The 10,857-nt window shown below is 49.2% G+C and overlaps 1 protein-coding gene across 2 annotated transcripts in view; it reads left to right on the forward strand.

Annotated features, from left to right (window-relative positions):
• The first annotated feature begins 2,976 nt into the window (after positions 1-2,976).
• Positions 2,977-10,857, forward strand: part of Lmo4 (LIM domain only 4) — a 17,296-nt gene continuing 9,415 nt past the window's right edge. The window contains exons 1-2 of one of the 2 annotated variants that reach the window (XM_045138070.1): positions 2,977-3,390; positions 6,479-6,717. In XM_045138070.1, the coding sequence (XP_044994005.1) occupies positions 6,482-6,717 (236 nt within the window). In that variant the 5' untranslated portion in view covers positions 2,977-3,390; positions 6,479-6,481. Of the gene's footprint in view, positions 3,391-6,006; positions 6,163-6,478; positions 6,718-10,857 lie in introns of those variants that run through there. The other variant, XM_045138071.1, reaches the window with a different exon arrangement.

Below are 10,857 nucleotides of genomic sequence, written 5' to 3' on the forward strand. Positions count from 1 at the left end.
TTTGGGATTCACAGAAGGAAGGGATAGAGAGGGCTAGCTCGCTTAGGCAGGCACTTAGAGGCTACAATGTCTGTGTACCCAGATTAGCAGGGTCTGCCAAATGCTAAGAATGCAGAAATAAAGGCTACCCAGAGGTGGCGCTGTGGTTAAAGTACGCCTGAATTTTGATTACAGCGAATGGATTTACTTCCTACCCCTCAGAAGAAAATGTTAGCTGTTACCGTTTTCGGGTTCCTATAAGCACAACATCAGCAGATAAAGCTCCCTGGTAATATGTTCTCGCCCACTGTAATCTACCAGGACCCGGACAAAGCCATTACACACACTTAGCATCGGAACAGGAAAACTACCTCGTAAAGGGTAGGCCCCTTGCAGCCTAGAGACCTATCTTCAAAGTTTCATCCATTCTTCTCTTCCTCCTTCCATAAAGTCTCCCTGCATCATCCTTTGGAGAATCATTCAATGATATCTGAACACATTCCTGGTTAAATTTCTAGCATACATTTTGAAATTAAGATTCCATTTTTTTTTTTTTAGTGTACATACTTCTTTTCAGACCTATATGCTATGTGTTTGATTAAAAAAAAAAAAAGGAAAATTAAAGACCACTAGGTTTAATGCCTTCATTTTTTTTCGGTGAGAAAATCAAAGCTCAGAGAAGGAAATCTACTTGCATATGACAACTTTGATGGAGAGCCACTGAGGTCTTGTATCAGCTGCGCACAGTGGTGGCTAGGCCTGTGATGCCAAGTACTCAAGATGCAGGAAGAGGGGCAAGTTTGAGGTCACATAGGAAGGCCTGATCGCAAAAGTAAAAGAAAAATAAAATGAACTTGTGATATTTAATTTTGGTTATTATCAATTATTAACAAGTTAAAAATGAACCGAAGAATTAAAATATCTTCTTTCTTTACAGGGTTCCTTTCCTTGTTTGGTTTGATTATTTTTTTTTTTCCTAGTAACCTTCAAGGAACATCACGTCTTTTGTAAGTTATCTGCCTAACATGTCCATCTCCAGTTTTTACCGCACAGGGCATTATCGCATTAGTGATTTTTATCAAAATGTTTTTCATATGTGCGCAAGTTGAATTCATCACATAGCGTCTAATACAAGTCAATGAAAATAATTCACTAACTTTAAAATGATTGGAACTTAAGGAATTAAATGAATATTTTGATTGGCATTAAAACTGACCTCTGCCTGGTTTTGCAGGAAATAGTCTTTCTTTTTCAGTACTAATTTTGGTGGTTTAAAGGAAAGAAATTCTCTAGACAGAAGCTAAAAATGTCCACTTTCAACGTAAACGTTGTCTTACAGATTCTCCTTCAGTCTCCTTCTCCGAACACTGCATTACTGTAATACAATACGAAAAGTAGCCCCACATGGCTTAGCAGAAGGGCTTTGCACGTGAATGATAATTTCCAACAGAAAAATCTCCCTGGAACTTACTATTAATAATCATCTAATATCAACCTCTGACCAGAGGTTTATTCAACTTATTTTGGCAGAGCAGATAAAGTTGAATGACTAGGTATTCAAGGGCTTAGGCTTAGCTTAGGCCCTGCAATGGAACTTGCACAAACGTGATTTATACTAGAAATGTCCTTTCTTACTTGCCAGAGGTTGTGAGATTACAGATCTTGAATTACCTCCATGGCTTTTGGGGGCTACTGCAGCCGGCATCTCCCCCTCCACTTGGAGGTGGGAGGCCGGGCATCCAAAGTTTTCTCCATGAAGTTTGCTTCGCCTCTGAAAATGACAGACGTGACCCAAATATCTCCAACAATTGACAAGCACCAATGAACGCTTCCTGCTCTTAGTTTATGCCACTTAATGGGGATAAAGAGGGTTTTTAAGCAGGCAGTATTTCGGCAGGAACTTTTCCTTGCCTGGCTCCTCCCTCGTTAACTGAACTGCCATTAAGGTCCAGAAATCTCCATCAGCCGGTGAGCTCAACTAAACGACATGTCTTTATTATTATCTTTTATTTTATTTTATTTTATTTTTGCGCGGGTGTAACGTCTCATCCAGACTTATTTTCTTCCCCAACGGGAAGAGACCCATTTGTGGGAAAGTTTCCTAAGGGTCCGGTGTCAGGGCTAGGGGAGGGCCATCCCCGCGGAGCGAGCGGGAACGGGTCCCTTGTGTGTCCCCAGAGCCTCGGCGCGCTCTCCGGGGGGACGGGATGTGTGTGTGTGCGCGGGGGCGGGGGGGGGGTTCGGGTCCCCAGCACCACTCTCGGGGAGGTCACTTGTCCCCATTGGATCGGTGTGCGTGGGGGGGGGGGGCTCAGCGTGGGCCGGGGTACGGCCCGCTCCGCCGCCTCGCTCGCGGCCCCGCCTCCCCTCGAGTCTCGGCTCAGTCATCCCTTTGTCCTCCCTCGGATTGGCAGGTTTTATTATTCCGCCTGAACAATCCGGCCGCCCAGTGGCTGAGGGTCGCTGACGTCGGCGGCCGAGCCGGGGAGTAGTTGGGATTCTGCTCTGTCAGTAACACATGGGTAAGAGCCGCGGAGGGAGCGAGCGAGCCGGCTAGAGGCCAGCGCCGCCGCCTCGGAGCCGGGTACCACCGCCGCGGCCGCGGGGCCAGCTCGGAGCTCGCCGCTCGCGCGCGCGCGCGCGCATCCCCACGCGCTCTCGCTCCCTATCCCGGGGCGGTGCTCCCCGGAAGGCTGCTCCCGGGCCCGGAGATTTTTTTTTTTCTTTTTCTTTCTTTTCTTTCTTTCTTTTTTTTTTTGTTTTTGCAAAGGGACCTCGGCCGAGCCTCCGCCGTCACCAGCACCAGCACCGCCACCGCCGGCAACCCGGAGCGAGCGAGCTGACGACCGTGCAGGCGGGGAGGGGGGACGGCGGCGGCGGCGGCGGAGGAGGAGGAGCGGACGGCGCGCGGCGGGGGCGGGGGCAGATACAAAGTGAAGCCACATTGCCAAACTTGCAGCCGCGATTGCAGCAGTTGCTGCCGCTGCGCCGCGCCGCGCGGGCCGAGGGCGCCTGCAGCTGCTCCCGCGCGCGCAGCCCCGGGGAGGCGGAGGAGGACGGACCGGGATCCGGGGACTGAGACTGACACTTCTACTCCTCCCGGTTACTGGCCACTTAGGCGGGACCCCCTAACTCACCCGCGCTAGAGCAACGCGATTTTTGAAAAAAAAAAATAGCAAAGCAAGAAAAAAAAAAAAAAAGAAAGAAAAAGCAACCAGTGACCCCCCCCCCCACACCACCACCCTTTTCTTAGCCCCCTCCTCCCTTTTCCTGCTTCGGCGAGAGCTCCCTCCTTCCGGCTCCGCCAGCCCCGGCGCCCCTTCCCCGGGAAGCCGAGCGCCCCAGCCCGCATCTCGCCCAAGCCGCCGCCGCTGCCGCCTCTCGCTGCCTTGCAATATAGGGGACAAGCAGGTAAGGGGGCGGCCTGGGGGCGCCGCGGGCCGGGAAGGGGGCGACGAAGGGAGGGGAAGGAGGGGCGCCGATGTGGGGCGGGGGTGGGGTGGGGGAGACCCGGGCTGTTTTCTCTGGCTTCTTTCCCTTGACCGTCCCAAATTGCAAGTAAACAATACGTCGCCTTAGATAATGCGCGAGGAGTCTGAAAGTAACCGAGGCCGGCCTGCGAGCTCGCCTAGCCGGGGAGTGCAGGCTCCCCCGGGCCGCCACAGCTTTGTAGCGGTTCCTGCTTACAAAAGGGTTCTTGGAGAGACCCGGCTGGTGTGTGTGTGTGTGTGAGGGGGGGGGGGCTTTGCAGGGGGAGCTGGGTGGGTGGGGACATTTCCAGTTTCTAAGGAAAAGACAGGGGCTGCTTAGATGAGAAGTAGTGTGTGCCCGGGTGTGTGTGTGTGGGGGGGGGGTTGTGAGTCACGACCCCCACCATCACCATAGTAAACACTATTTTCGAAACAGTGGCCGAAAAGATCCAAGTACCTAGGATCTAGTATTGCTGGTTCTTTTTTTTTTTTTTTAAAGAATTCCTCTTGGCTTATGGGTCTTTTGTTCCAATCCAGGAGAAATCCGGTGAATCACCTAATTAAAATCAAGACATGAATTAAGCATCCATTTTTGTACTACAAATTGCCAGCGCTACGTTTGTCCCTCCCTTGGTCTCCATTAAAAAACACCAGAGACGTTGTTAAAGGGGGGCAGACTTTGCCTCTAGCAGCCGGCTCTGCTTTCTATTTCACTGACTACCCCAGGACCTAAATTGCTTGGCTATGTAATTACTAGAGTATAAGCCTATTTAACTTAAAAGCTTTCTTTTTTTTTCCCCCTTTTTTTTTTTCCAACTCTAAATGAAACTTGATGAGGGCCGGTCCTTAGTTATCAGGGGAGTCAGTTTCTGGTCAGTACTCTTGATTCATCTCTTTTAGATTTAATCAGCATTAAGGTATTGCCTGTCCTTAAGAGCTTTAGCTAATGGGGTTACTGGATGCTTTTCTCAGTGTAATGTTTCCTTTTCAAAAAAAATATACATACATATATATATTTACCTCTCACTGAAGATGGGGGCGGGAGCAGCTTGAAATCTCCTCCCCCTCCCTCTCCCCTTTTAAAAAGGAATTCGGAGTGATTAAAACGTTGAGGGAGGGGGAAACAGTTTAAAGACCCTGGGCAGGAAATGCAGATTCATTTAGGTTAGGGCTGAAATTGTAACAAAAAGCAATTCCTCGAGTAAATGCATCAGATAAATCAATTTACATAAAGGTATGATGCATTCGGATAAATGCAATGCTAATGGGTTTTAGAGTGGTCCTGTTTCCAAAGTCTCGGGGTTTTGTTACAGTTTAATTGGTGCAGTTCTTATTGTGCGGTCACTGGACACACGTTCCGGGACTCTTTTGGAGGAAATGTGTTTAAAATCGGCCTATTTAAGGAACCTGAGTCCTTGTTTCTCTCTCGTTCTTTGCAGCAGTCAAGTTGGGCCAGGGACAGGCAAAGTTCCCCTCTTCCTTCCTAGGTATGGGCTTCATGTCTTGAGCAGAGAGGCTTGTGTGGGGGTGGTGGGGGGTGGGGGGGAGCCCACACTCTCAGCTCACAGACGACAAAGACCAAACAAGCTGCTTAATTGGCAGTAAATAACTTGATCTTTTTATAGAATAAGTGACTGGAGAAACACTAGGACTTTATTGGACTCAGGAATTGGGGAGGCAACAAATTAATCGGTTTAGGCTAAGCTTTATAAATTGATTCCTATATTATACCCCAGTTGCTGCTCTTGCTTGTGGCATTCATTAGGGAGAGTGGGGAGGAATGTTTAAGAGCAGTTTTTGGTGACGGCAGGACTGGCTCGAATTTAACTTGTGCGTCCTTCAGTCGCGTCTTTCCCGCATATTATCTATCGACAGCCCCCCGCCCCACATTCCCTTTTGGAGGAACAAAGCTTTAGCATTTAAATTGCTGATCAAGGGCAGATTAGCGAGACCAAAGTGGAGAGTGTTTGTCTAGGAAGTTAACAGGCATCCCAAAGTTCAACGATCTGTTATTCTCGCCTGTGTCCTGAAAACACTCATTGATCTTCAAAATGAAATGAGATCTGGAACAATAATGGGAGATGGCGGTCACCACAATGGCATGTAAAAGGTGCAGTTTAAAAAAAAAAATACGAAAAACCAGTTTCGCAACTTTACACCCCGCACCTCCCCTCCCGCCACCTAGCCTCCCCTCCATCTCCCCTCCGCTGGTTCCTCCCTCCCTTCCTTCCCCGTCTCCCCCCCCCCCTTTTATTTATTTGATTTTTTTTTTTTTTTCCTTCCTTCTTCCCCCACCCCTCTTTGCAGAAAAACCTAAACTATTTCCAACTTGTGAAGTCCAGGTGCACTTCCCCAAGGCAGCCGAGCTCGGGAGGGAAGGTGGCCTCGGCGGCGGCGGGGCTGCCGGCTCGCGGGGGCCCGGGGAGGGGCCGGGCGCGGCGGTGGGTGGGTTTGACCCTCATTTGCTGGAGGCGGGCGGGAGGAGCGGGCGGAGGCGGGCGCTGGGAGGAGGAGGAGGAGGAGGAGGAGGAGGAGGGAGGCGCCGCGGAGGGGTGGAGCGCGCCGTCCTCCCTCCTCCCTCGCCCTGTCGCCCGCCCGCCCGCTCGCTCGCTCGCTGGCTGGCTCGGAGTTTTGACAGTACCCGAGCAGAAATTGTCAGCGGCGGCGGAAAGTTGAGAGGAGCTCGTGGGCCCCGGAACACAGCTTGAGAAAAGTAAACAGGCGGCTGCTGCGGGAGAGCTGCCCTCTCCTCCTTTCCCTCTCCGGGGCGCGCAGCCTCCTCCTCCTCCTCCTTCCCGTCCTTGCCCGGACTGCTTCCTTCCAGCATCTCCCTGGAGGGAGGAAGGAAAATAGAAGACACCAAGCTTGCTTGCATGCTTTCGTGATATACTGACTTTTCTTTCTTTCTTTTTTCCTTTTCTTTTCTTTTTTTTTTTTTGCATTGCCCTCCTTTTCTTTTCTTTTTTTTTTCTTCTTTTTTTTTTTTTTTGTCTGTCTCTGCTCCTCGTCCCTCTCCCCGCCCTCTGCAGACCATGGTGAATCCGGGTAGCAGCTCGCAGCCTCCCCCGGTGACGGCCGGCTCCCTCTCCTGGAAGCGGTGCGCTGGCTGCGGGGGCAAGATCGCGGACCGCTTTCTGCTCTATGCCATGGACAGCTACTGGCACAGCCGCTGCCTCAAGTGTTCCTGCTGCCAGGCACAGCTGGGCGACATTGGCACGTCGTGTTACACCAAGAGCGGCATGATCCTTTGCAGAAACGACTACATTAGGTAAGTCCAGTCTGGCTGCCTTAACAGAGACGGGCGGGCAGAGTAGGGGCCAGGCCAGAGGGAAAGGCGAATGGGCATCTGAGGGAATGCATGACAGAATTCCCCTCCAAACCCTTGAAACTGGTTGCATGTAAGGGGACCCAGAAGCATGTGCTCTCAGTCTTCTGGCATTTGATGACACTGAGGGCAGTTTCCATACTAGGGAATAGCTCCGTTTTGGTGGGATTGCACCTTTAGGTGTGGAAAAGGTTGAGTTCGCTCTGGACGCAGAATTCTAAGTTGTCAGTTTCTGCTGCGCTTTAGGTTAAAAGTAAGCATTTTGAGTGTGTGTGTGTGTGTGTGTGTTGGGGGGGCAGCTGCTTGCAAGGTGTGGACCCACATAACTCAGGAGACAAAAGGTTTACTTACAAATAAAAGTGCTGTTAGTGAGAAAATTACTCATCTATACTGATGGCTAATTATGATATTTACATAAGCAGTTTTAAACTTTTTTGAGTGGAAAGCTGTGACTCATTCTTTGTGCTCCTTGTGAAAAATGCTGATTAGCCATCAGCTTATAGACTTGTAATTCTTTTTATGGCAAAAAAAAAAAAAAAACCCAAACAAACAAAAGCTAGTGGTAATGTTTTCTTCATAGGTGTACTTGGAAGTGGGGTAGGAACAGTGTTGGTGTGTAGCTTTTAATGTAGAATTTTCAGGTATTTTTTTTTCATTTGAAAAATGCTCAGATTTGGGTTTTGTTATTGTTGTGATTTGTAGCACTGCCCTTGGTCCCCAAAAGAGAGTCAGAAAAAAAAAGGGATAGAATTATACTAATCTTACATTTTAAAGCAATGTATAGGAACATTCATATGCCCCCATAAGCAGTCTTTTTCCAACAAGTTTCAGTGCAATTAATGGAAAGAATTGAGGAGGTCAGGTGCCTATAGATCTTTTCAGGTGAACTCAAGCTACTTAAACTCATTAATTTGAAAGGAGGCATTTGAAGGATTACACATTTAATTTGAGTAAATGGTTTGATAGAATGATGCACATGAATGCTTCTAGGAGGTGTTAGGTTTCAACATCCAGTAATTAAAAAAAAAAAGAAAAGAAAAAACCCACACGCACACCATTGATACTAGAAAACTGCATACTTTTGAGAATCTCATTCCATTTGTTTCTTCCCTGAATCCTTTCTCTATAGCGATGAGTAGAACATACTGTTCTTTCTTCCACGAAGGTCAGTCAGCGATGAGCTGTTCTGTCCAAAGTTTAGCTTCGCTCTGAGTGTCGTCTTCCGTGGTTGATCCTTCAGGAGAGACCCCTGTGCAGTTTGCAGCTGAGGATGGGTGTGTCCGCCCTGTGGTATCATGAGTGTGAAATGATGGAGTAAAATGCCATTTGGTTCTTCTGATAATGTAACCTATATCCATTCTGCTGGCACCCTCAATCAGTCAAGCGAAAGAAATATGAGAGGGAGAGGGCTTTTATTTTTAAATTAATAGGGCTGCATTAATTTCACTAAGTGTCCTTTTAGAAGTAAATGTTGGAAAATCAGCAGGAGCCTGGGTGTAATGCTTTCTGGCCCTTCCAAGCCATGCCAGGAGCTTTGACAGTATTGTAATTAAGTAGAGAGCAAAAAAGTGTGGTAAGAAAGGATGGTGATTTGAAGTGGAAAAATTGACAGTGTAGTTACAATTCGGTGAATGGTGCAGTTTCATTTCTTCAAGTGCCTTCAAAGGGGGGGGGGGTGGCAGCCCCACCTTCAATTCTGATTACCACTAATTAAAAAGAAGATGAGTCCACTTGGAGTCCCTTGAGACAAGTTGAGGCAAGTGGCTTGCTGGGAATGAAGTCCATTCCTTTTCTTATTCTTGGGGCAAATGATAAATGCCCTTTTGGTGTTTTCTTGGGGCCTAATGGAGCTATGGAGGATGTGCACACGGCCTTGAATCTTAATTAATCCTAATTCTCAGCAGTTTTTGCCTCTGAATCTGGGCTGTAGAATTAAGCTTGATCTTGAACTAGATGCTACCAGCAGAAACTTAAAGTCTCCCCGGGATAGATGAGTCCTGCCCAGTTCAGTGCCAGACGGATCATGGGTGGGTGGCCTCATACTCTGATAAGGACATCCCCAAAGCCACTTTCGCCCTTAGGGATAGACGTCTGGAGTCAGTCTTCAATATCTGCCCATCAATGTGCTCAAAGGGTGGGAAGGTGAAAGAGGTGCTGGCATTTGTGATTTGTGTCCCTCTCACTTGCCCCCTCCCCAAATGCCCCAGTGTCCACTTATTGGAGGGGCTTCCAGTGCCTCATGGACTGACTGAAACAGGCTCCTAGAGTGGAGTGATGTACTACCATGTTTCCAGGTGAAGAGGGACTCCCTCGGCCTGGCTGGGACCATACAGCGATTTATTAAGGGGCTTTTAAACTGTCTTGACTTTTTTTTTTTTAAACATCCCAGTTGTGGCTAGCAAGCTGCAGGGAACTGGGCCCAGGCTTTGGGTGGGGGTAGGAAAGAGAAGGGGGCGTTTTCCTCAGTCCCCTTCCCCTCCATGGCCCAAGTGTCCATTGGGCAGAACTGGTCATCTTCCTCCTCTCCCTTCAAGATTTCAGATGAAGCAGCGGCCTTGCCGCAGCGAATCTGCACAATTAAAAGCTTTAATTAGTGGCTCCTCCATTTTCTTAGTTCTGATGGGCTTTATCTAATGAGATCTGGTCTCTGGCTTAGATCTGCTCCGAATGACGTGTCCGCAATGAATGAGAGCTGCGTCGCAAACAAAACATTTAATTAACAAAATTGGCCTCTAAGAGAGGGAGGGAAAAGCTGGAGGGGGGGGGGTAGTGGTAATAGGGTGGAGGGGGAAGGTGGATCTTAAAGGGACCCACGTCTGCCTGTCCCCCCCCTCAAAAGTCAAGAAATCTTGCATCTGTCCTCCCTTTCATCCACCCCCATCACCCCAACCGGGCAAGCTCCCAGACCCCTCAACTCCACCCAAGCGCCGCCAAGTAGCTATGGGGAAAACTCTTGGTTTTCTCTCCTCAACCTGCTTTTTCCTGCACCCCCTCTTGGGCGCGGGCGTGGGTTGGGGGGGGCGCCCGGCAGCGAGGAAAGTGCCGGGCAGCCAGGAGGAAGTTCGGAGAGCGACCCGCAGGTGGGGCGAGGGGACCGAGGGGAGCGGGCCGGGGCGGGCGCAGCGCCGGCGGAGGCCGCGGTGGTGGCGCTGCGGTCCCCGCTCGCTCGCTCCGCTCCTCGGCTCGCTCGCCCAGGGGCGGTTCTCGTGGACGCCCGCCCCGCGCCGCGCCGCAGCCAGCCAGCCGCAGTGAGCGGGGTGGCCGGGCTGGGGACTTGGGGGTGGCCGGAAGGTGGAGGGTGTGTTTGGGGAGGGGAGTTAGCTTTAGGGATGGAGGCTCCCTCCGTCAGGCAGCGAGTTCATTTCCCTGGTAATCAACAGCAAGCTGCTGTATTCAGAGAATGCTGTCTCTTTAATTGAACAGGCTAGGTAATTAAATGGCAGTTTTCCAATAGGACGTGCTAGGTAAATCTAATAGTTGGTTATTTAATATCACTTTGAAGTCTGCCCACTCAAGCACAATGACAGCGCAGGAGCATGTGAACTATTAGCTAGGAAAAAAAAAAACCCAGGATCTCAAAAATTAATTAAATCGCATGCAATTTAGGGGGAACGTTTATCTTGATTTGTCATAACAGAATTAATTCAAGGCCTCCAATTCACTTGGGGGCAGATCTGTTACTCTGAATTAACCAAGCGTAATTTGGCTGATTTTTTTTCTCCCTCCCCTCTCTAATGCAGTGGTTGTGATTATACACAGCCCCCCTCTTAAGTATCAATAGCTTGTAGTGCTTTTAAGGTGCGTGGACTCTAGTTATTCCGAAGTACCTTTAATGGACTTGGCTCCAGGCATAATTTCTGGGTTGCATTTCTTTGTTACATTTAATATAGCTGGTGCAGGATTTAGATTAAATATAGGATCCTGCTGGAAAACCAACTGCTTCTCGATCAGTAGCTTGTAGATGTGCATTTTTCTCCTCAGATAGGTCGCTGATATTTGCTCGCAGGTACAAATGCGTACCTTTCAGCCACTCTTGGAAATGCACCTCTCTGTGGCTGAAAGCAGTTTATGGAACACAGCCAG

The sequence above is a fragment of the Jaculus jaculus genome, chromosome 19 (assembly GCF_020740685.1).
Source record: "Jaculus jaculus isolate mJacJac1 chromosome 19, mJacJac1.mat.Y.cur, whole genome shotgun sequence".
Classification (NCBI taxonomy): Eukaryota; Metazoa; Chordata; class Mammalia; order Rodentia; family Dipodidae; genus Jaculus; species Jaculus jaculus.